Raw genomic sequence first — 26,015 nt, forward strand, 5'->3', positions numbered from 1 at the left:
GAGAGAGCATGAGAGAGAGAGAGAGCGTAAGCGAGAGAGAGAGAGTGCGAACGAGAGAGAGAGGGAGCGTGAGAGAAAGCGAGCGCGAGAGAGAGAGCGTGAGAGAGAGAGCGCAAGAGAGAGAGAGAGAGGGAGTGCGAGCGAGAGAGAGAGAGGGAGCGTGAGAGAAAGCGAGCGCGAGAGAGAGCGTGAGAGAGAGAGCGCAAGAGAGAGAGAGAGAGCGCAAGAGAGAGAGTGAGAGCGTGAGAGAGAGCACACATGAGAGAGAGCACGAGAGAGAGAGAGGGTGCGAGAGAGAGAGTGCGAGAGAGCCACACACACGCATCATATTATTACTCTTTTTTTTTGCTCAGCTGGTTGTTTCTTTTCATACTTCAGTTTTATTTTGAAATTCTTCTTTATTTTGTGCCGAAGCTTATCCTTCTGTTTTGAAATGTGGCCCCCCCAGCGCGAAAAGGTTGGGCAAGCCTGACCTAGTACATCACATCACCCAGTGGGAGCACATCAGAAAATTGTTGGCACTCAAATGCTACACTCTTCCAGTTGGATTAACAGTGGAGTGCACACTCTATCCCTTTATTGATGTCTTGTGATGTTGCACCACAGAGGAGAAAGTGCTTTGTGCTGAAATTTATTCTAGGTAAGTAGAATTACCAGGTTCTCCTGCTACAGTCAAAGATGCGAGTTAGATTTCACAGTACGTACTTAGTAAGAATGCAATTCAGCAAGGAAAAGGAAATAACAATGAGTGGAATCGTCCCAGATTTGCACTAAGTGCAGTAGCGAGATGGTAAAACGACATTTCATCTGCTGGCCACAATGACGGCTTTTCACGCCGCATCATCCCAAACCTGCCGCATTAGTTATGCATTCCCAGGAAACACACTGTTTCTATGCCGGGTAGGCTCCCATTCGCCTACCAAGCTATCATCTCGCTGCTTCATTGCACCGAGCAACATATTTAAAGTGTAGTCATGCGCACACCTCAGTGCTTCCAGCCCGTGACTGCTACACAGAAGGCCGGATGGCCCTGAAGGCACAAAGACTGCACACCCCACCCCCCCCACCACCCCCCTGGCCGGTTCAATGACGCATTCCCCCGAGCACCTTTTGGATACAGTGTAGGCCTGCTGTGATGTCCTCTACCCCCCGCTCTGGCCGCAGGATGGGCAGCCACATCACCAATCTGGCTTGGGAGGTGGTGGTCAGCGCCAATATCCTGCAAAGGAGGACAGCCACCCAGTACTGCAAGAGGATGAATGATCTCCTCCATTCCTCCAGGGTAAGTCACTCTTCTCATCACCCAACTCACAAACCCATCGCACATCCACAGGGCGCTCGCTCACTGCCAGTTCAAGGAACATCACCATTTACTGTGTCACACACCTTCATTGTCCTCATCCCGTCCATGGGACCACTCACCACCCACACAGGCCAGGCATATTTATCATCTGGCTTGGCAGGTATCCTGCTTACACTCTCTCCAACTCTATTCATGCAAGACAAGCTGGCACACAACAAGGAGAGAGGTCGCAGACCAGTGGAGGAATGCCTGAGATCAAAGTCCTCATGGGCTTTGAAAACAGAGCCATCCAGCTGGCTGGCGAGGATCTGGACCGGTCCTGTGCTACGGTGAGGTTGGCGCTGCTCGACCAAGTAAGGATCCAGCAGTGCAACATCCATCAGACGACCAAGCTGTGACTGATGTGTCCTGTTTCACAGGCCTCTGCCATGCACTAATTATTTCTCCTGGCTTTCGCAGGCACATCTGCCAAACTGCCGACAGAGTCCACGCCCCAGAGCCTCCAATCAAGCCCCGAAGAAACCTCTGAAGAGGAATCTGGAGGCACCCTCCCTGAAGTCCCGTCATAGCGCTCACCCACACCCTCCACCAGCACAGAGACACACACCTCAGTGGGACCTAGCTTTAGAATAGCCCTGGGATCACAATCTGGTGAGCACATCGCACTGTCTGATCCACAGCAGGCAGCAGCAGGGACTTCCCAGGTGTCTCGCACTTGCAGGACTGCTGGAGGCCAGAAATTTGCTGAGTCCCAGTCAGATGATGAGCCTCTGGACTCGGTCATGTCACAGTTGCTGGAGCTGCAAAGGCAAGCTCGGGAACATCAGGAAGTAACGTCTGCTGCACCCCTCAGATTGCAAGGCACAATGGAGAAGTCCGTCCACCTTCACTCAGGTGATAACACTGGCTTGCCAAAGCACCGAGGTCAACATCGGTAGGATGGCGGCTGCCATCAAGACCTTGGTCCAGGATGTCGTTCCTGCACTGCTGAGTGGGCTGAACTCCGTTGCTGATGCCATAGTTGGCCTCTAACAGTGCGTACGTGAGAGGGGTGCAGGGCAGCTCAATCTCACTCCAGCCACCCCTTCTCAAGGAGTCAGCAGGAGCCCTCGGGCACCCAGAGGGAGGAGGATCAGCAGTTGCACATCCCAGGGCTATCCACCCAGATGACTCTGGGAGTGCCCAGCCCATCAGAATCCCCTCTTTGTGACCCCAGCAGCTCCAGCTCCACAGCTCGAAAAGGGTGCCACTGCCACACAGCAGGTCCCAGAAAGCAGGCCAGGGCCCTCCAGGTCTTGGCCCTCCAGAATACGCCCATCAAGGTCATCACAGACAGGGCACAGCAGTCAGCAGGCAGCCTCCACCTCCGCTGTGGATGTCCAGGGAGAACCAAGATGTAGCAGCAGGGTTAGGAAAATTGAAATGTAGTTGCACAGCCTTAGCACGGGTGTTAATCTCTTGTACATAATGTTCGCTATTGTCAATAAACTCCCAAGAATGTATCGCTGCTTGTTCTGATGGGCAGTGTTCATGTCACTCAAATGTGAAACCTTTCTGCACAAGATAAAGGCAGGTATCTCAGTCCAGGGCCTCTTCCCTGTGCTTTGTACAGCCTTCAGACCAAAGTGATGGTCCAGCCCCACACTCTGGACACATAGATAAAAGCAAAATACTGCGGATGCTGGAAATCTGAAACAAAAACAAAGATATATTTCACCACATTTCTATTCCTCTTTAGTTCTGATGAAGAGTCATACGGACTTGAAACGTTAACTCTGTCTTCCTCTCCACAGATGCTGTCAGACCTGCTGAGTTTTTCCAGCAATTTTTGTTTTTGCTCCCTGGACACATTACTGATGCCTGCACCTTGGTCATTGCTGCCAGGATGTCGTAGGCTGGTGTCAGAGTTCCGTCATTCTCTGTGTGCTCTCAGCGCCTTTAAGGTGGGGCTGGCCCTCATCTCTTCAGCATCTGTGACCAGTGATGCTGTGCTCCTGAAGGGCTCAGGTGTTGAAGGCGGACATAGGATCAGATGCTTTTAAAGTTTCATGACTGCATCTCTACGATATGACCCTGATCACAGAGTCCAAGCGAGCTGCCCACAGCCAGACATTCTCTGAGGCTGTGAAAATCTATGGAGTATCCATAGATTTTCATCCTCCTGCAACCGAGTGACTATTAGGGCCTCCACCACCTCTCCATGACAGGAGCGTTCTTAGAGGGCATGTGCGCTGCCGTAAATCAGACTGGAGTCAAACATTCATAGATGCAATATGAGGATCTATGGTGTCTCCTCACTGCATGTCGAGATAATCCTCCACAAATCTAGCAGCTATGAAGGCTTCCCCAGCACACCTGCCTCACCTAGCCAGTGCGAGGGCCTCATCGCCGTTATGATCACATTAGAGGACCTCCTCACCCTCATCATCGTCGATGTCCTCCTCATTGGAGGAGACCTCTAGCTTCTTCATCTCCTTCTCAGCCAGCTCCTCTCCCCGTTGCAGCACCAGGTTGTAAAAGACACAGCAAGTGACGACAATGCATGAGACCCTCTGTGGACTATATCGTAGAGCTCCACCAGACCGGTCCTGGCATTGGAACCTCATTTTCAGTCTCCCGATTTTTTGCTCTGCCGGGTTGCAGCAGGAGTCTCATTATACCTTCTCTCTGCTGCAGTCTGAGGCCACTGCACGGGCGTCATCAGCCATGTCCTCTGTGGGTAGCCCTTGTACCCGAGGAGGCATCCCTGCAGCCTCTGTGGACCCTGGAACACGTCAGGGATCAGAGACCGACTGAGAATGTAGGAGTCCTTCACACTCCCTCGAAACTGTGCACAGAACTGCAGGATGTGTTTATGGTGGTCTTTCACCAGCTAACATTCAGTGAATGGAATCCCTTGCAGTTGACATAGTTCACCTCGTGTAGTGACAGAGATCTGAGCACCATGTGAGTGCAGCGGATGGCGCCCTCCACCTGTGGGAAACCTGAGATCTGGGCAAACCCAATTGCTCTGCACCCTGGCTCTCCTGGTCCCCGGTGAAATGCACAAAGTTGTGTGCCCTCGCATCAACATTGAAGGGTTTGGAAGAACAGGAATATCGACATGTATAATGATGGGGGTCAAGGGTAACGTGGAGGCTGGATAGTGACAGGAGGAATGGGAATTAGGAGGCGGTGACTATGGAGGAGGATGGGAGACATGGTAGATGATGGAGGGAGGTTGGAAGCTGGTCCCACTTACATAAGTGATGAGCACCATGTTCGCAATCACTGGTGAATGACGCAGTCGGAAAAACAAGCTTGAAAATATTGACAGGGGAAAGGTCTTGGCATGTGGGAGGAGCTCAGCACAACAATTTTGGACTGACTAAAGGGGCACCCAATTAATTTCTTGCTCAAAGCATGGAAAGCATGACTCAGCGGAGTACCGAACTTGAGGGTCTAATGTACAATGAACGAGCTTTGCTCCTCTACTAACGGTGTGCATTCAAGCGATAATTCATTAAGTTTAGGTGCTGCGGTGCAGTTGGTCTTAATGGTCACCAAATCCTCACAGAGGCATGTGATAAGGGATGTAGGGTCAAACATTCAAGGGACCCGGCTGCTGCACAGAAACTAAATGGGCCCTACAAGCCTCAATGTTCCCAGTGTACTGGTCATGGCATACAAGGCACCATGTTTACAGGCATGACATATGTGCAAGTATTGGGTATCGATAATTATTGCCCAGCCTACTGGAGGCGAGCTGACAATAACCTGACTGAGGTTTATAGCATATGGGCCTATTGAGCCTAATGAAGACCCTCACTGTGAATGCAGATTCACGTCTGAGGGGGATGCTCAGCCACCTATCTACCTCTAGGATACTATCATCCTGCAAGGGGTGGCCTGGGGATGCCATGTACAGACTAACGACAGGTCAAGGGCTTGAGACTGGATTCCTGCCTTGGAGATGGAGGGAGACCATTCAAGGGGAAGTACCATTGATTGTTCAATTGTATCTGTTCATGGATACAAGGAGGAGTGGAGAATGCAGGCTGCCTTGTTGATAGCTATGATTAGAATGAGGAGAAGAAAACCTGTCAACGATTGGCACAGCTCCTGGAAGACCATTGCCCTGAGAAACAAGAGCCAGCGGAGCCACACCAAGTTCCAGGTGCTCCTGAGGAGGGGCAAAACCCACAAAGATGTTTGGTGCAACCAAGGGCCTACAGAAGACGGAGCTCATACATGGAGATGAGTGGGAGACATTGTTGCAGGCACCTTTGCTTGTTTTGGGATGTGGTAGCTCACACTCTTCATGAGGAACTCATGCCTCACGGACTTGCAGGGCATCCAATGTTGGTTGCTTTTATGGTAACCAACACTTTTTTGCCAGCGGGTCCTTCCAGGGCTCCACTGGGGACCGTTGTGGAATCTCACAGTTGGCAACACATAAATGCATAGGGAGGTTACCTTAAAAGGATGCTCTTTTCAATAAAGCTCACATTACGTGCAGTTCCCCATGGATGATGCAAGCCAGGCTGCCAGAGCTGTGGGATTTGCTGCAATCTCAAGTTCCCACAAGTCCAGGGCGCCATCGACTGCACAGATGTGGCCTTGGGAGCTCCCTGGCAGCATCCTGAGAGATTCATTAATAGAAAAGGATTTGACTTTCTGAATGTCCAGCTAATTTGTGATCACAGAAAGCAGTTACAGCATGTTTGTGCGAGGTACCCAGGGAGCTGTCACAGCTCTTGAGTCTCTCACAGGTGCCACAGATCTTTGAGGGATCTTGGTGCTTAGAGGGTTGGCTCCTCGGTGATAAGGGGTACGCCCAGAAGACTTGGCTAATGACGCCTGTTCGTCAGCCACAGAGTGCATCTGAGGAGAAATACAATGCAGGACATTCTACCCAAGATCCTTAATAGAGCAAACTATTGTTCTCCTGAAGATGCATTTCCAATGTTTGGACCGGTCAGCCGGGACTCTCCAATACTCAGCACAGAGAGTGTCCCGCTTCATCATTGTTTGCAGCGCCCTGCACAATCTTGTGCTGTTAAGGGGGATGTATTGCCAGATGGAGACATTGAGGAGCTAGACGACTCCTTGGATGAGAAGGATGTTGAAGGAGATGATTCTGAAGAGGGCGAGGATTCAGATGAGCCACATGAGGATGCCATAGTATGGGCATGATGAGGCAGACGTGCCCGTGACAACCTCATAGCTACAAGATTCCAGAAGGAATAAGATGCTGACAAATTTTCACATACAAAGTTCTCCTCAGCCTTCGATGCAGGGGGACACAATAACACCTTCATTCTCAGTGTGAACATCTCAGGAAAAGTCAGAAGTCTCACAATGATCACAGAAGCAGCATTAGCCACCTTCTGCCCTAATGATGGGGTCATCCTTGGAAGGCATAGTAGTCTTGGCAATATGTGGCTGCTGCAGTATGTGATTAGCACTCCATTAGCACATGTCCTTATGCAATTCCACATAGTACAGTCATTCCTACTATGGCATCAGTGGACATAGCAGCTTTCATGCGAATGAAAAGCCAATTCACACATGGATACACTCATGTCTGTATGACACCAACTTAGTAAGGTGGCCCAAACACAAAAAAAGAAAATCCTTCAATGGTTTGCGCTTGGACATCTTAAGAGGGAGCAGAATCCGGGGAACTCTTTTTCTCCCATTGCCAGTTCTCATGAACACATAATGCAGAGGCATCATCTTGCAACTGACCCCCAATCACCCTTTGCACATCAGGATTCAATGACCTGTAATTCTACATCATGCACCCAAAGCTGTGAGGTTTGTTTGCATTGTCCTCACAGAGTGCGCCTTACCAGGACAATGGGGTTTGATTAGTTACAAACACTCAGGACCCAGCAATCATTAGGAGGCTGACAAGTTTCTGTTCTGGATGACCTTTGTATTAGGAAGAAATGTAGCCCAGCGGTGTTGACACAACAGTCAATGACAACTTCTTCCCTTCATAGACCCTGCTGAGGACCTAGGAGATTTGCAAAAGCATCGCTTTCAAAGTATGACAGTCCTTGACATTGTCTAGCTACAAAGGCCAATTCTTTCTATATACCCTAAGACAATGAGAGCACTGTCATGCAGTGAATTCCAGATCGAGTTGTGTGCTGTGCCTTTACACAAGGGTCATGTAAAGCACCGCTAAGCAGCCATCCAGGAGCAATATAAGATCCTCACAGGTAATTAGACAGATTCATCAAGATGAGCACACAGCTCTGACATCGCACACTCATATCCCTCTTGCAGACGTTTGTAATTTTCCCCGTTGATCCTCACTTCCCTAATTCAGCATCGGGGAGAACTAAGCATGGAATGTCGTTCAGCCTTAAATGTGGAGACAAGGACAAGCTGCAGGGAGGCATAGAAGTGTATGGTGTTTGACGTTTGATACTACTTTTTCCAAATACTCACTCCCATAAAGTAAATGCCATTGAAAAGTACACATTGGAGAAACAATTATAATGTTATGGCGACAAATACTTTTGCCATCCACAAACAACAGACAGTGCGACAGCAGCAGGATAATCACTAACCTTGAGCAATTCTGAGCCCAAATAATGTCTTCCTGAGATTTAAGGGTGTCAGAGTATTGGCCAGCCATCATTGTCACATATCACATGCATTTCCTGATGCTGCAGATGTGGAAGTAAAAGCTACTCACTGTGTGAGATTGTTTGAGAATTCATGAATCTGAAGGCCCAAATGGGAGTTCTTTGAGGGGGTACATGTTTGACCCTTGAATGAACACAGGACATTGAATCACATTGAATTGCTATTGAATCCATGAGACTTGGAGGTGGATTAATGCAACATGCATTTACAGAATTGAAAAGTATACAAAATGAGTCAACACCCATGCCACCAGTGTGCGTTTAATACTTCTTAATTTTTTGAACCTTATCGCTATGTCTAGGTGCAGCCCAGACATCCGCAGCAGAGGTAGAGACAGTCTTCTGACTGCAATGCCCTGTTGTCTGAGATGACTTCAGCGGGCGTCCTCTGTTGGCTTGAACCCTGGAGGGCCCCGGCCTGCTAAGATTCTTCTGTTCCAGGGTAGATGCACCCTCGTTGGCCTGATCTGCTGGAGTTGATGGGGTCGCTGGCAGAGGGGAGTTGGAGCGCCCCCAGGTTGTCTGGCTGGTGCTCCTTCTTCCCTTGGGTGCCTGATTCCTCCCTGAGTCTTTGAGGAGAAGGGGCACTTGAAGGGAGGTTAAGATGCCCTGTCCCCCTCTCACCTAGTCACCGCTGGAATGCAGCCATGGCTAGAGTGATGGTGTGCAGGTCTGAGCACAAATCCGGCAGAAACTTCTGAACCTGGGTCTCCAAGGTGGCTGCTACCATTCTGATGGAGACTTCAATGCTCTTGCATGCTGGAGCCACAACATCAGACAGAACATGGACGGACTCCTCCATCCTTTGTTCCAGTCTGCTGACGGCCTCTGACAACTCTGCCTGGTGTTCCCCTGCCTGTCTCTGCATCTCCAACATTTCTCTTAGGGCTGATTCCAGAGGCTTGTCATCAGACTCGGTCTTAGCAGACCTCCGAGTGTCAAAGACTACAGCTGCCACTGCCTCCGCCAACTGTGGACCCATGTCAGTAAGGTGATCACCAGATTGTGAACCCTAGCCTACTCTAGAACTAGGTCTCACTGAGGTGCGTGTATCTGTGCGGGTGGAGGGTGCAGGTGAATGCAGTGACGGATCTTCATCTGAAGGTAGGTCTGCTTCCTCCGCCGAGATGGTCTGAAGGCTAGGGCTGAGTCCTCTGTCAAGGATGTCCCGCCCCTTGCCCCCCTTTTCTTGCCGGTACCTGGAATACAGAGAACTGAAAAGAGAGACAGGCTCATATGTTGAAGATCACTCACAGTCATTGTCCACATGTTGCTGATTTATTTTGTTTGCACCCTCACTGGCTTGTTGGGGGAGACCGATCTCACATTCCCTGCAGGAACAATCCCTATCTTTCCCAGCCTGTTCCTGAAATGGTAAGAGGGTCCTCAACTTTGGGGTTCCTCTGCTGGACTTGGCTCTCCCCTTTTTGTTATGGGTGATCTTGCCTGCATAAGGACAGATGGATTGACTGTGAACACTATGGATGGAAGAACAGTTTAGAAGCTTGCATGCTTATTATGTCTGCAGAGCCCTCCCCAGTAAGGGAGTAGTGTGTGACATCCCTGTGGACTCTAACCCTTAGGCTGCCTGATGAGTGTATGAATTTGGAGTGAGTAGAAGTTTCTCTTACCCTGGTGAAGCGGAGCAGATCATTCATCCTTTTGCAGCACTGCAGGGTGGTCCTTTTTTGCCACAGACGCTGACCTCCCTGGCGACTACCTCCCAGGCTGGTGTGGTCAGGTGACAGGACCTCCTCCCATCCTGAGGAAAGAGGACTTCCCTCCTTTTCTGGACACCATGGAGGACAATCCCCAGCGAGGCTTAACTGAACCATGGTTCAGACGGTTTTGTTTTCTTCAGAACCATCGATTCCCTGTGAAACACACCACCTGGCCTGAAGTGAATGAAGGTCTGTCCAGGTGCTGTTTAAATATGGCACTAGGACCTTTGACCCCATGAGGTAACGGTGATTCTCTTGCCCCACCATGAAATTCTCCAAGCTCCCCACGGATACATAATTAATGAGCTGAAAAGCAGAAGATCACACGTGTTCAGCTGTCCCGCCATCCAGCAGGAATCACACCGACTTTGCTGCCCGCCACTGGACTTATTTTCCAGAATGGAAAATTGCGGCAGGTGTTGAGTTTGAGCCTCAAAGTGAATAGCTTAAGGTGCCTTTTAGTGGGCCTCAAATAATTGATGGTTGCTACCTTCCCCTATGTTATCAACTAGGTATACAAACATTTCAAACTAATGAAAATATCAAACGCAAACACTAAAGATTGTCATAAACTAATGGTTTCATGGCAAATAAGATGGCAAGTGTGGCTTCAAGGTGAAATAGGTATGTACATCTGCTTTGGTTGTACTTCCCACAAATAACATACACTTAAATCAATGACAGCATTGTGCATGAGTGTCAGTGTATGCTGTTTCGCTAGAATGAACAGGGAGTCACAAAAGATAAGAAAATGACAAACTGAGTGATGGATTTCTATCATTATACAAAAAATCTACACACTTTCTGACACACAAGGCCTGTGCACAATAACATCCTGTAAAAAAATGAATTCTCAGTTAAGTAGCCCCTATGGTATAATTTTCTGAATGATGGTGCTATCACACCCTTGTGACATTTGAAACTACTTCACAACCAATGAATTATATTTGAAGGGCAGAGAGTGTTCCGGGGACACACATGGTAACCAGTTGTGTGCAGCAATATCCCACAATCAACAAATGAGGCAAATTGTCAGCTTAATACTTTTTTTTTCTGGGTGGTGTTGATTGAGGGAGGAATGTTGGCCAGGACAGCAATAGATGCCCTCTGCTTATCTATATATAGTTCCATGGGATTTTTTAATATCCAACTGACTGTAAACTTGGTTTAACATTGAATCTGAAGGATAGCACCTCTCACAATCCAGTGTTAGCCTAGATTTTGTGCTTAGCTCCACAGTTGAACCAACAACTTTATAATTCAGTGACTGAGCTGAACAAATGCTAAGCTTTCCAACGGAGTTAGAAATTGTTAATGTTGAGAAGCGTTAAATATGGTTAGAGAATTATACAAATCCACAACATATGTTTTTCTTTCATTAAGATAGAGAAAATATTGTGGTATTCATATGATCGTGGTACTGAGCCTCACAGACAATTTTAAGCTGTTACCTTTTATTGCCAGTGATCAAATATATTTGTATGTGGGTGTGTATATTTTCTTACCCTTGGAATAATTGAGTCAATTTAAATAACACAGCAGCAGGCTTTAGTATTTTTGAAAGGAAGAAGGTTAGTTTATTTCTCACACTCTTTCCCCCGGAGGTTAACAGAAACATGACATCTCACTCACATGACTCACCCATACTATCAAAAACACAAAAACTAGATACAGCTTAAGGTAAAACAGTAATTATTTCTCACACTCTTTGAAGATGTCTTTGAAAAACAGTTTGAATTTTCTGCTGTATCTTTAGCAGGGAGCCAAGATGGTCACTGTATCATGGGACCTCACATCAGTGTCAAATCATGGACCCAAATAAGGAATTGTGGTAATTTAGTTAACAGTCTGGAGTCTTCTCCCACTTGTGTTTTTAGGTAGCCAAAGCCTTTAGATTTGACAAGGTAATTTACATTTTTGCAATGAAGGTGTCGATAGAATTTTGTTTAACTCCTGGCTGAAACCACAGTGACTCAATATCAGAAAAGGTATCTTTGTTCTCTTGAGAGATAAGATTGTTTAATCCACAAAAACTGAGAAGCCATTTTAAGTTCCAGTTTTATTATTTTTTAAAGACTGCCTTTTTAGAAATAATGTCATTAAAGATTTATAATACTGTCATGCAGGTAATGTGTCATGATATGAGGAAAATTAAGTTGAATTATGCTTGTTACCCATAAAGCAGCACACAGGTTAATTACCTTGATAAATATACAGGACAAATCATTTCATTACCTTAAAATAAAGGATTTTAATAAACTCTGCTATAAGTCTAAACTTCTTTCGATATGTGTTTATTTGGGACGTTGGTCAATAGTCTTTTATTCTCTGTTCCATGCTGAATCTTGAATTATTAGACCCATTGAATAATGTTAAAATTTTATCTGATTTAAGCAAAGAGTATGCACAGTTTGCTTGCTTTTCTAATGAAGAACTCAATGCTAAGAAACAAACTGTTCAAAGGAGTTAACTTGCTTGGTTTTACACATATTCATCTATCGCTTTTCAACAAACTAAAATTGACTGTGTGTTTTATATTTATGGTTAATGCACCATAGTGAAAAAAAGAATCATAATCAGATATTTCTGTTGGTATAAATATTGGTTTATATTGAATGGACTTGAGGTATCTTCCAAAATAAAAAAAAATGAATCACTGAATTCTCCAATGTAGGTGATTGGAGTGTAAAAACAAAGGTAGGCTACTGTATATCACAAGATAACGATACAAGCATTTTGTGATTATAGAAAACATAATTTCAAGGAAAATAAACATACCTATAATAAAGACTTCCTATAAATGTCACATTTACTTCTCTAATATTGTCCAACCACATGCTCTTCATCATACTTCTGCTATCACACTTTTCCCATTATTTTTCACTGATCGGGTCAAAGCAAAACAACAGCAAATCAGAACTGAAGTGGAAAATAAGTAAAGCAGTTAGATGGGGATTATCACTCTGCTCTACAAGTCCTGTGTCCAGGGGCCTCAGTCAAATTGGGAACCCGTGGTAAAATTCACCATAATACAGAAAAAATAGAGAACAAGTTTTGGGTCAGGTTTATTTATGTCTAATACATTGTAATATGCTTTGCTTTATTATTAATGCATTGTGCAAGTATTCTACAGGTACATTTATTGATTCACTTTACTACATGTTGGAGTTTAAAGGATTGGAGGAGGGTTGTGTGGAAGTGCAGAGCACCTCCATGTGGTTTTGCTGCCAAGTGTTCTTCATCTGGCTCCGGATGCAAAATGCTCCAAGGGATTTTTGAAGAAGGGAAGGGAGTTTTCCGAATGTCCTGGTCAACAATGTTTATTAACCAAAATCATTAAAACATACTAACTAGACATCTATCGCACTGCTTTTTTAGGATCTTGCAATGCACCTATACCTCCATGTTTACTAAGAAGTATCAGTGACTGCATTTCAAAAGTAACTCATTTGTTGCAAAATGTTTGGGTTGCTCTGACAATGTGAAAGATACTATATACATGTGTTAACCTAGTTCCTACCACTATCCACAAACACCAGTTATCCTTTTTTGAAAGTGTTTCAATCTGATTTGTTTACCATTCAGCACCAACTGTTTCTGCAAAAAATTGCATTGATTTTCTTGTTACTTTCCACATATTTTGCTGAGATTGAAAACCTTAAATGTGTTTTATGCAGTTCTTAAAATCAACACAAAACCTTAATACCAGCCATAGTAACGCTATTTTTGAGATTTTAGTTTACAAGTGTAACACTCTAGCATCTATTCCAGACTCAACTAAGGAGCATATTACAGTCATATGGGTAGAGGTTACAGTTGGCACCGTTTTTGTGCCATTATGCATGCTCAAATCAAATTCCTTTCTATTGTATTTTAACTTGTAGTCTTTTATCAAAATAATCGCAGAGAAGACCAGAACAACACTGGTCATAATTTCTATCCAATAAAATTAGCTTCACTGCAAAGAAATTTGTGCAGGCTTTCAGATATAATGAAACAGTGTAAAGAAAGTGCACAAACTATGCAACAGAAAGACAACACAACACTATTTATAGTAATTAGTGTTTCATCTGTCATCTTGAAACTAGATAGCAACATAGTTGTAAATCATTGGGTGATATTATGAGTATTTGGAATTAAAATCTATTTCTGGCTGCTTTTGATTGATGAAAATATAAAAATGCAGACATTGCTCTAATAATGATTGAGAGTAATGTTTTCCATAATAGTTTTTTGAATTGAATTTTCAGCCATGTTGCCATTCTAGCAGGGCAATATCAGTATTGACTTTAATCCAATTTAATGTTGCGGTACTAACACTGCAATTATCTTGATATCTTTCAGATAGTGTAGGATAGTTGAATGTCTGAGTGCAGCTGAATAATCATTATTTTCACACCTATAAATGCAATTGAGGAGTTTATTTAGCGATGTTCATTCATAAATTTGAGTGTGAACATAACCTCAAACTTTGTGCTTTTATTTCTCTAGTATGCTGTCTGGACTGCACTGTGGGTCACCTGGAATGTATTCATCATCTGTTTCTATTTGGAAGTAGGAGGTCTTTCAAAGGTAGGCTGTTTAATTTGACCTAGGCTGGTATTGTTTGAAGATTGTAGCTACCCATTAACAACTTTAAGCACGTTGTGGAATCAAATAAAGTGATCATGTTGTATGGACAGTAACAAAAGGTAAACTTCAAAGGTAGATTTCAAGGAGGTGCTGAGTAATGTAGTGTGTTGCCACAACATGTTGGCCTTTCATCTTTGGGCTTGGGTTTGAATCTACCACAGACTGAGCTTGGACAATCTCAAACCAGTTCTTAGTGGATAGTTATCCACAGCTTGAATTTCAGATAATTTCACTTGGAGAACCATCAGCATGGCTTTTCTGGGAAATTGAAATGGGTTCGTGGAGGAAGGCTGCTCTTAGAAATTAAAATCTACATTCATTGATTATACCCTCCCAGTGAAGGGCCGTGTTTGAAGAGGATCCTGGTTGGACTCACTGTAGGGCTAATTCACTATTCTGCTGAGCCTTTAAATGCAACTAGCATAGGATTGGCAAATGTATTTTCAAAGTGCATTGTGAGAACAGCTGTGCTATATCTGACCTGATGATTATTGATACTGACACTTGGGTGCATTAAATTAATAATCTGTCTTATTTCCTAGCACTCTTTATCTTAATGAAGACAGAAAATTACCAAAATTATGAATCAGTTAAGAAGTCAAGTTTTATTGACGTTCTGATAGGAAAGCTCTGTATTGTAGTACTCTGTACCAATGCATTGATATGTCAGTGTGCTCTGCTATCAGGCAGCCCTGCTTTTCTGTTCTCATTCTAACATAGCCACAGTCTGATACAAAATGCTATTATAGGTAGGCTAGTGTATGCCACGATTCCTAAATGGTGATAAAGTACACTTTTGCAATTGAAAAATTATCATGTACTTAAACCTTATTGTGTCAGTGCAAATTAACGCCTAATGGGCGATTTTATGATATTGTGCTTGTGCTACATAACTATGTCCATCAGATGTCACCTCCCACAATCTTCTGGCCATTATAATGCAAAATCATGGGGATTGCGTTGCTGAATTTGCGATATCTACCCAGGATGTTGATAGTGGGGGATTAAGCGGTGGTGATGCCATTGAATGTCAAGGGTCCATGGTTAGATTCTCTCTTGTTGGAGATGGTCATTGCTTGGCACTTGAGTGGCACAAATATTGCTTGCCACTTGTCAGCTCAAGCCTGGATATTGTTCAGGTCTTGCTGCATTTGTACATGGATTGCTTCAGTATCTGAGCAGTCGTGAATGTGCTGAACATTGTATAACCATCAGTGAACATCCCCACTTCTGACCTTATGATGGAAGGAAGGTCATTGGTAAAGCAGCTGAAGATAGTTGGGCCTAGGACATTACCTTGAGGAACTCCTGCAGTGATGTTCTGGAGCTGAGATGATTGACATCCAACAACCACAACCATCTTCCTTTATGCTAGGTATGACTCCCAACCAGTGGGGAATTTTCCCCCTGATTCTCATTGACTCCACTTTTGCTAGGGCTCCTTGATGCCACACTCGGTCAAATGCTGCCTTGATGTCAAGGCCATTAGTCACTCTCACCTTAACCCTGGAGCTCAGCTCTTTTGTCCATGTTTGAGCCAAGGCTGTAATGAGGTCAGAAGCTGAGTGGCCCTGGCGGAACCCAAATTGAATGCCAGTGAGCTGGTTATTGCTAAGCAAATGCTGCTTGATAGCACTGTTGATGACTCCTTCCATCACTTTGCTGATGATGGAGAGTAGACTGATGGGGCGGTAATTGGCTGGGTTGGGTTTGTCCTGCGTTTTGGACAGGATAGGACATACCTGGGCAATTGTCCATGTAGCCAGGTAGATGCTAGTATTGTAGCTGTACAGGAACAGCTTGGCTAGGGGTGTGGCAAGTTCTGGAGCACAAGTCTTCAGTACTATTGCCGGAATATTGTCAGGGCCCATAGCCTTTGCAGTATCCAGTGCTTTCAGCCATTTCTTGATATCATACACAGTGAATCGAATTGGCTGAAGACTGGCATCTGTGATGCTGGGGACCTCTGGAGGAGGTCGAGATGGATCATCCACTCGGCACTTCTAGCTGAAGATTGTTGCAAATGCTCCAGCCTTATCTTTCGCACTGATCTGCTGAGCTCCCCAGGATGGGGATATTTGTGGGGCCTCCTCCTCCAGTGAGTTGTTTAATTGTCCACCACCATTCACAACTAGATGTGGCAGGACTGCAGAGCTTAGATCTGATCCATTGGTTTTGGAATTACTTAGCTCTGCCTATCACTTGCTGCTTCTGCTGTTTGGCATGCAAGTAGTCCTGTGTTATAGCTTCACCAGGTTGACACTTCATTTTTGGGTATGTCTGGTGCTGCTCCTAGTATGCCCTCCTGCACTCTTCATTGAACCAGGGTCAATCCCCTGGCTTGCTGGTAATGGTAGAGTGGGGGGATATGCCGAGTCATAAGGTTACAGATTGTGTTCAAGTACAGTTCTGCTGCTGCTGATGGCCCACAGCACCTCATGGATGTTCAGTCTTGAGTTGCTAGATCTGTTCAAAATCTATCCCATTTAGCACAGTGACACAACATGATGGAGGTGATCTGCAATATGAAAATGGGACTTCATCTCCACAAGGACTGAAGATGAGTCAAGTATGTTTTTCCCTCTTGTTGGTTCCCTCACTACCTGCCGCAGACCCAGTCTAGCAGCTATGTCCTTTAGAACTCAGCCAGCTTGGTCTGTAGTGGTGCTACGAGCCAATCTTGGTGATGGACATTGAAGTCCCAGAGTACATTCTGCACCCTTGCCACCCTCAATGCTTCCTCCAAGTGGTGTTTAACATGGAGGAGTATTGATTCATCAGCCAAGGGGGAGGTGGCAGTACATGATAATCAGTAGGAGGTTTCCTTGCCTATGTTTGATGATGCCATGAGACTTCACGGGATCCGCAGCCGATGTCGAGGACTCCCAGGGAAACTCCCTCCCAACTGTATGATTCCATGAATATGACTATGTCAGGCTGTTGCTTGATGGGTCTGTGTGACAGCTCTCCTAATTTTGGCACTAGTTTGGCCCCTCACTAAACTACAAGAGATATTCCTCATGTAATGTGTTTTCCTTTTTGAGGTTGTAGAATTGCTGTGGTAGTCATATAAAATGTATTTCTAATTTCACAGTTACTGTGGGAGCACTTATATCACAACAGAAGAATCAGTGTGACATGGCTTTGCTAGTTTTGGAATATTAATCTGAAATTGGAATGTGACATGACTCAGAAGCAAAATGGATGAGATTTCATCCTCAGAGAGGCTATCACTCTACTACAGAAATCACATTGAATCCTAACTCCATTTTTAGACCAGAACTTTAGTGTCACTGTGAAGAAAGGCCACTTTGCACTGATGCTACTTTTGTAGTGCGAGTGCAGCCTACGACGTAGGTTATATACAAAGTATAGGCAAGCAGATATAGGAGGCATATTGGGCTGAATTTTAATAGCCAAATATGGGTGAGTTGGGATCGGGGCAGATGTTATCATTTTAAATATCTGAACTCCAATCCCAACCTGTCTCCAACTCCCCCACTTGCTGCTTGAGCAAAGTCAACACAAGGAATGGCAGCCAAATCACTCCCAGGCGGCGCAACAACAACTTAAATCTTTTAATGAGGCTGGCAGCCTCTGATTTAACCTGTTTTATGGTGGGAACTGGGTTTCCCAGGCTCAGGAAACCCACAACGCAAGGAAGACAAAGACAGCTTCGGGGAGAAGATAAGTGCCTTTACAGCATTGCTTGCGGGGCAGGAGGAGCAGAACTGTAGGTTGCGGATGAGACCTACCCGCTCTTCTTGCATAATCACCACTGTGCACTAATTCTCATCAAAATTGGTTGATAAATATATTTATGCGAAAGCAATATGTTGAGCAACATTGTTCTGCAGAAATTTTAGAGAAATTCATTTGCCCTGAAATCCTTCCCACTCTACTAGAAGCCAAGACTGTCAATCGGGCTGACTTCTGGATGGGAAGCCTGCAATGATGAAAAATGCATGCTAGCTCCACAACGTAGTGTGTGAGGAAACCTGAACTTCCAAGTTTCCTGCCCACCCCCCTCTCCCACCTACACAACCCACCCTGTTAATGCGCAGGTTACTGTGTTGATCATCAAAGCAAAATATTTGACTGAGCACAATAGAGTTGAATGACCTGTCCACTTGAGCCATTGGGTAGGGTTAACATCTTATCTGGAAGACATCATCTCTGATAATGCAACATTTTCTCAGTAATGTGAAAATTATATATTCAAGTTCTTGACTAGGATTTGAACCCAAATCTTTAGGATGCTAAGATAAGAGCACTACCAACTGTGCCTACCAACTGAGCCAGTTAGGAATTGACATGTGGGAATTAACATAAGGCGATTAATTACATGAGAAAATAACCATTGCCAAGTTGTGCAAATGTGAGGTATACTTGATGATATAGATATTTGTTTCAAATGAATTTCTCTAAAATTTCTGCAGAACAATGTTGCTCAAGATATTGCTTTCACACAATTACATTTATCAACCAATTTTAATGAGAATTAGTGCAGAGTGTTGATTATGTCCGTTTTGAATGGTATTTTGGCCTCTTTAAGTTTGTATATCATCCTTAATTTATCTTTTTCACCAGTCTGTGGAGAGGATACAGTACATTGGATGACAAATTCTGAGGTTATAGCATTGTATTAAAGTAGCATTTTATAGGTTCATTTCAGCAAATATTCAATTTCTGAATCCTGACAAAGTCCAACCCAGAGAAACAATCTGGTCGATGTTAAAGCAATGGATAAAATCTTACTGGGGAGGTAATTACTGGCAGTTCTAGCAAAGCATCTGTCTTGATAGAATTATGCTGATCTTTTCCTTGACTGAAAGAACCCCTATAACCCACCAATATTATGAGGTTCCAAAATCTCAAGGTACTATGGCTGGTAAACGAGGACCCCTTTTCAAATGGATTAGTAATCATTGGCACCTTACCTAAATTATAATATTAAATAATACTCAGAATATGTGGGCAAATCTGTATCTTCGCATCCCTTCTTTGAGTTTAAAAATCCCCTTCTCTTAAACTATATTAAATTCACCTGACACCCACCACCAGCCTTAGTAACTGCAGGTCTAACTGACAATCTTCCTGCTGCTCTCAATGCACCTCTATTTGTGCTCCCCTCTAGTTTTTTATTTTTGAAAAATATACTTTATTCAAAAAATATCTGGAAGAACATTCCAAAACATTTCAAAATCACCATCACAAAAGTACAATCAGATTCAACTTTTACACATGTATCACAAGGTGCATCAATACAATCAATGAATATTACAATCATTTCAATATGGTCAATGCAGACAATCAGACAATGGTATTGGAGTTATCAACATACATCATTTTGCACTCTGAGGTACTTCAATACAATTATAATACAATTAGTATTCACTGCATACATTCATTTTGAGCTGTACAGCCCGAGGGGCTCTCAACAGTTCCCAGCCCCTCGGTGCGCTGTGGCAGAAAGGTCTTAGACAGCGACCCTTCCCCATTGCGCCTTTGCGGCGGCTGCCCCAAGCTTTAGTGCGTCCCTCAGCACGTAGTCCTGGACTTTGGAATGTGCCAGTCTGCAACACTCGGTCGGGGACAATTCTTTGTGCTGGAAGACCAACAAGTTTCGAGCAGACCAAAGAGCGTCTTTCACCGAGCTGATAATCCTCCAGCTGCAGTTGATGTTTGTCTCAGTGTGTGTCCCTGGGAACAGCCCGTAGAGCACAGAGTCCTGTGTCACAGAACTGCTCGGGATGAACCTCGACAGAAATTACTGCATCTCTCTCCAGACCTTCTTTGCAAAGGCACAATCCACAAGGAGGTGAACAACGGTCTGGTCCCTACCACAGCCACCTCGAGGGCAACGTGCCGAGGGGGTGAGACTCCTGGCGTGTTGGAAGGATCTGACGGGGAGGGCCTTTCTCACCACCAGCCAAGCTACGTCATGGTGCTTGTTGGAAAGTTCTGGCGATGAGGCGTTCTGCCAAATGACTTTGACAGTCTGCTCGGGGAACCATCCCACAGATCCACCCTCTCCTTTTCCCGCCGGGCCTTTAAGACGTTACATGCTGACCACTGGCTGATCAACTTGTGGTCAAAGGTGTTTCTCTGCATAAATTTTTCCACGAGGGACAGGTGGTATGGCATGGTCCAACTACTTGGAGCGTTCCGCGGCAGCGTGGCCAGACCCATCCTTCGTAACACGTCAGCACGTAGTGATACTTGGTGTTTGTGTACCGAGGGTCTACGCACAGTTTGATACAGCTGCATACAAAGGTGGCCATCAGTATGAGGGCAATGTTGGGCACATTTTTTCCCCCTTTATCTAGAGGTTTGTACATCGCGTCCCTGCAGACACGATCCATTTTCGACCTCCAGATAAAGCGAAACATGGCTCGGGTGATCGCCATCGCGCAGGAGTGTGGAATGGGCCAGACCTGCGCCACGTACAACAACAGCGAGAGTGCCTCACACCTGATGAACAGGTTCTTACCCGCAATGGAGAGGGAGCGTCGCTCCCACATGCCCAGTTTTCTTTGCACCATAGACACTCGCTCCTGCCAGTTTCTAACGCATGCCCCGGTCCCTCTGAACCATATCCCCAGCACCTTCAGGCCGTCAGCCCTGGCGGTGAAGGGGACAAAGGATCGGTCAGCCCAGTTCCCGAAGAACATGGCCTCGCTCTTCCCACGATTTATCTTGGCTCCCGAGGCCAGTTCGAACTAGTCGCAGATGTGGATCAGTCTGCGCACCGACAGCGGATCCGAGCAGAAGACGGAGACATCGTCCATGTACAGGGAGGCTTTGACCTGAGTGCCTCCACTGCCTGGGATTGTCACTCCTCTTATGCCTGGATCCTTCCTGATGGACTCAGCAAAGGGTTCTATGCAATACACAAACAGGACAGGGGAGAGAGGACAGCTCCCCTCAAATGTAAGAGGGCAAGCCCACTTTGCGCTGCAGCGATGGCTCATTCTGCTGCTATCTCCCAGCCTGTAGCAAGTCTGCCGCTCATTCTGGTACTGCTAGAAGAAGAAATATTGGGCGCTTGTGAAAAAGGGACGGCAACATTCAAGGGTGATTTTAATCTACACATAGTAGCCTAGATGAAGAGTTCATAGAATGCTTTCAAAATAGTTTCTTGGAGCAACACATTCTGGAACCAACCAGAGAGCATGTTATATTAGACTTGGGATTGTGTCATGTGACAGGATTAATTAATGACCTCAGAGTAAAGACATACCTAGGTAACAGCGACCACAGTATGATTGAATTTTACATCCAGTTTGAAAGGGAGAAGAGTGGGTCGAAGACCAGTATTTTAAATTTAAATAAGGGCAACTACACGGGCATGAAAGCTGAGCTGGCTGAAGTGAACTGGGATACTAGGCTAGAGGATAAATCTGTAGAGAAGCAGTGGGAGACATTTAAGGGGATATTTCAGAATACACAGAATAAATATATTCCTACTATAAAGAAAAATTCTAAGGGGAGGACCCACCATCTGTGGTTGACTAAAGAAGTTAAGGAAAGCATCAAACTTAAGGAAAAAGCATATAACTGCACAAAGATGAGTGGCAGGTCAGATGATTGGTCAGAATATAAAGAACGGCAGAGAATGGCTGAAAGGTTAATCAGGAGAAAGAAATTAAAGTATGAGAGGAAGCTAGCTAGAATTGTAAAAATGGATAGCAAGAGTTTCGACAGGTATTTAAAAGGGAAAAGAGTATGGAAAGTGAGTGTTGGTCCTCTGGAGAGTGAGAATGGAGAGTTAATAGTAGATAATAAGGAAATGGCAGATGAAATGAACAAATATTTTGCTTCTGTCTTCACTATAGAAGATAAAATAAACATTCTAGTAATAACTGTAAATCAAGAGGTGGAAGGGAGAGAGGAACTTGGTGAAATTACAATCACTAGGGAAGCGGTACTGAGCAAACTGATGGAACTGCGAACTGACAAGTTTCCGGGTCCTGATAGACTTCATCCTAGGGTCTTAAAAGAGGAGGCTAACGAGGTAGTGGAATGCATTTGTGTTAAATTTCCAAAATTCGCGAGATTCTGGAAAGAAGCAAATATTACCCCTCTATTCAAGAATGGAGGGAAGCAGAAAACAGGAAACTGTAGACCAGTTAGCTTGACGTATGTCGTGGGGAAGGTGTTAGAATCGATCATTAAGGAGGTTATAGCTGGGCAGTTAGAGAAACTCAAGGTAATCAGGAAGAGTCAGCATGGTTTTGTGAAAGGGAAATCGTGTTTAACCAATTTATTGGAGTTCTTTGAAGGAGTAACATGCGCTGTGGATAAAGGGGAGCCTGTAGATGTACTGTACTTGGATTTCCAAGAGGCATTCAATAAGGTGCCACATCAAAGGCTATTGCGGAAAATAAAAGCTCATTGTGTAGGGGGTAACATATTACCATGGATAGGGGATTGGCTGGCTGGCTGGCAGAAAGCAGAGATTATGCATTAATGGGTCTTTTTCTGATTGGCGGGATGCGACGAGTGGAATCCCACAGGGGTCTGTGTTGGGGCCTCAACTTTTTACCATTTAGATCAATGACTTAGATGAGGGGAGCGAAGGCATTGTAGCTAAATTTGCAGGTGTTACAAAGGTAAGTAGAAAAGCAGGTTCTGAAGAGGACATAAGGAGGTTGCAGCCGGATATAGATAGGTTGAGTGACTGGGCAGAAATCTGGCAGATGGAGTATAATGTGGGAAAACGTGAAGTTGTTCACTTTGACAGGAAGAATAAAAAATTAGAGTATTACTTAAACAGAGAATGACTGCAGAATTCCAAGGTACAGAGGGATCTAGGTGTTCTAGTGCACGAGTCACAAAAAGTTAGTGTGCAGGTACAGCAAGTAATTAAGAAGGCTAATGGAATGCTATCCTTTAAGAGTAATTGAACATAAAAGTAAGGATATTATGTTTCAGTTATACAAGGCATTGGTGAGACCACATTTCGAATACTGTGTATAGTTTTGGTCTCCTTATTTAAGGAAGGATGTAAACGCGTTGGAGGCGGTTCAGAGGAGGTTTACTAGATTGATGCCTGGAATGAGCGGGTTGTCTTAAGAGGAAAGGTTGCACAAGCTGGGCTTGTTTCCACTGGAGTTAAGAAGAATGAGGGGTGAGTTGATTGAAGTATATAAGATCCTGAATGATCTTGACCAGGTGGGCGTGGAAAGGATGTTTCCTCTTTTGGGTGAGTCCAGAACTAGGGGGCACTGTATTAAAATTAGGGGTCGCCTATTTTAGGGCAGAGATGAGGAGAAATTTTTTCTCTCAGAGGGTTGTGCGACTTTGGAACTCTCTGCCTTAGAAGGCGGTGGAGGCGGGGTCATTGAATATTTTTAAGGCAGAGGTAGATAGATTCTTGTTCGGCAAGGGAATCAAAGGTTATCGGGGGTAGATGAGAATGTGGAATTTGAAACACAAACAGATCAGCCATGATCTTATTGAACGGCAGAGCAGGCTTGAGGGGCTGAATGGCCAACTTCTGCTCCTATTTCACGGGCAGAATTTTTTGCTCGGTGGGCGGACGCGCGCACGCCAGACCCGCTTGAGTGTGAAATAATGCGCAATGACGTTGGCTGAGTGTGCTGACATCAATGTGCACTCTCGCGATATTTCGCTAGGCGGGCACGCCTTCGTCTCCATCGCGCGCCCGCCATTAATTAAAGGCCAGTTAAGCGCCAATTGTCTCCAAGTTTACATAGCCCGTGTGATTTTTTGGCCATTGCATGGGCAAAATGGGCAGACCACAATTAGCAAAAGCTCATCCACAGGTGGGGTAAGAAGGGTCAGTGGCATTGTCAATGTTAGTAGTGAAGAGTTTTGGATATAACTTGCTGCTGGTTGCTTCTGTGAACTGGACAGCTTCATCTCGCTTCAGAGCTGCATTCTAAGCATTTCTAGACTTCATTTCAGCACTTATTGGTGTCTTCTAGGCCCCCAGAGGATTCAGACCATGTGGGCCCTTCCAGGTATCAGACAGCCTACCATAACCCTGGTAATGGGGATTGTGGTCTCTGTGGGAGGAACCTCCTCTGAGGAGGAAAAGAGGGGCAGAAGGGGAAGGAGGCCAGGTGTCCCAATGCAGCTTCCAGGGGAGTGACTTGTGGGAGGAGAGGCGCAGGCACTAGGGGCGCAGGGCCAGCAGGTAGTCCAAGGGGGAAGGGGGCAAGGAAGATGTCACTATCCTGCTGCCAGGGTTTACAGGCAGCGATGCAGTTACCTCAATATGTCCAAGATGCAATGCCGAAGGAGGCTCCGTCTCTCAAGGGAGACAGTGACCTCCATCTGTCAGAAGATCGGGGCTGAGATCAGCTCCAATTGTGTGGATGGACACCCCATGCCAGTGGTGCTGAAGGTCACAGTGGCCCTCAACTTCTATGCCTCTGCTCTTTCCAGGGCTCGATGGGGGATCTTTGTGGAGTCTCCCAATCAGCTATCCGCAGTTGTGTCAAGCTGGTGACAGAAGCTCTGTTCAGGCATGCATTGACTTTCATTCATTACCGTAGGGACGAGGCCAGCCAGGCAGAGTGAGCCTGAGGCTTTGCAGTGATTGCTGGGCTCTCCTGCATCCATGGTGCCGTCGACTGCACACATGTGGCCATCAAGGCACCAGCGGGTGAGCTGGGTGCCTTTGTCAACAGGAAGGGATTCCACTCCATGAACATACAGATACTGTGTGATCACAAGATGCAGATTCTGTAAGTGTGTGCAAGGTACCCTGGCAGCTCCCATGACGCTTACATCCTGAGACACTCCCAGATGCTGGGGCTCTTCAGTGCTCCAGCCCGACTGGATGGATGGCTGCTGGGTGACAAGGGCTATCCCTTGAAAAGGTGGCTCATGACGTCTCTCTGCCAGCCAAGAACAGAGGCCGAGCAGCGGTACAACAGGAGCCATGGCTCCACAAGAGCGGTGGTAGAGAGAACCATGGGTCTTCTCAAAATGTGCTTCCGATGCCTGGACCATTCAGGGAGTGCACTGAAATACCCTCCAGAGTGTGTGTCACTGATAGTGGTTGCATGCTGCGCTCTGCACAATCTGGCACTGGCAAAGGTGGGACACAGTGGAGGAAGAAGATCTTGACGCAGCTGCACAGGCAATAGATAATGAGTCCAGCAGTGAGTCCGAGGACGAGCATGGTGAGGAGAACACTGAGGGCATGGACGCTGACCTGGGTAACCTCCAGGAAGGCAGGGACACCGGGGATGCTTTGATCCAACGCTCCTTCACCACATGAGAGGGTGCAGGCTCCATACTCGATCCCTGGCAGGACCATTTCCTTAGCCAGCAACATACACTCTGTGCCTGTGCAATCAAGTTTCAGGAGACACATGTCCATCATTACATAATGGCCTACCCTGCACCTACAGAACAAATGAAACATACAGAGGCCAATAGCACAAAAATAACATCTCATTTAATTGTGAATGTGAAGCATAGCTGAAATAAACATTAACCGATGTTGTTTATCACACCATGAAACAAAGTTAAAGCAAAATGGGGGAACAAAATATCACCCGTGATAAGGCTGTCTGGTGCTTAAGGTGCTTTACATTTACGTTTGCGGGTGCTACATCTACGTGCTTCCCCCTCAGCGGCATCGGCATTAGAGACAGCCTGCTCACACTGCTGCCTTGTTGGCCTTGATGACCTTGGCGTTCGTCCACTGGCCTATGGAGCCTGTGAAGGCCCAGTCTG

The 26,015-nt window shown here is 45.5% G+C and overlaps 1 protein-coding gene across 3 annotated transcripts in view; it reads left to right on the forward strand.

The window, feature by feature from the left end:
* The window catches only part of LOC144688520 (sodium/potassium-transporting ATPase subunit beta-1-interacting protein 3-like), a 298,615-nt gene that overhangs the window by 94,843 nt on the left and 177,757 nt on the right, over positions 1-26,015 (forward strand). For 2 of the 3 annotated variants that reach the window (XR_013578426.1, XM_078555200.1), the window contains exon 3: positions 14,157-14,237. The exons of the other annotated variant lie outside the window; for it this stretch is intronic. Coding sequence is in view for 1 of the 2 variants with exons in the window: in XM_078555200.1 (XP_078411326.1) it covers positions 14,157-14,237 (81 nt within the window). In the remaining variant the exon portion in view is untranslated. The remainder of the gene's footprint in view (positions 1-14,156; positions 14,238-26,015) is intronic. 3 annotated transcript variants of the gene reach the window in all.

Source organism: Cetorhinus maximus, chromosome 13 (genome assembly GCF_964194155.1).
Source record: "Cetorhinus maximus chromosome 13, sCetMax3.hap1.1, whole genome shotgun sequence".
NCBI lineage: Eukaryota > Metazoa > Chordata > Chondrichthyes > Lamniformes > Cetorhinidae > Cetorhinus > Cetorhinus maximus.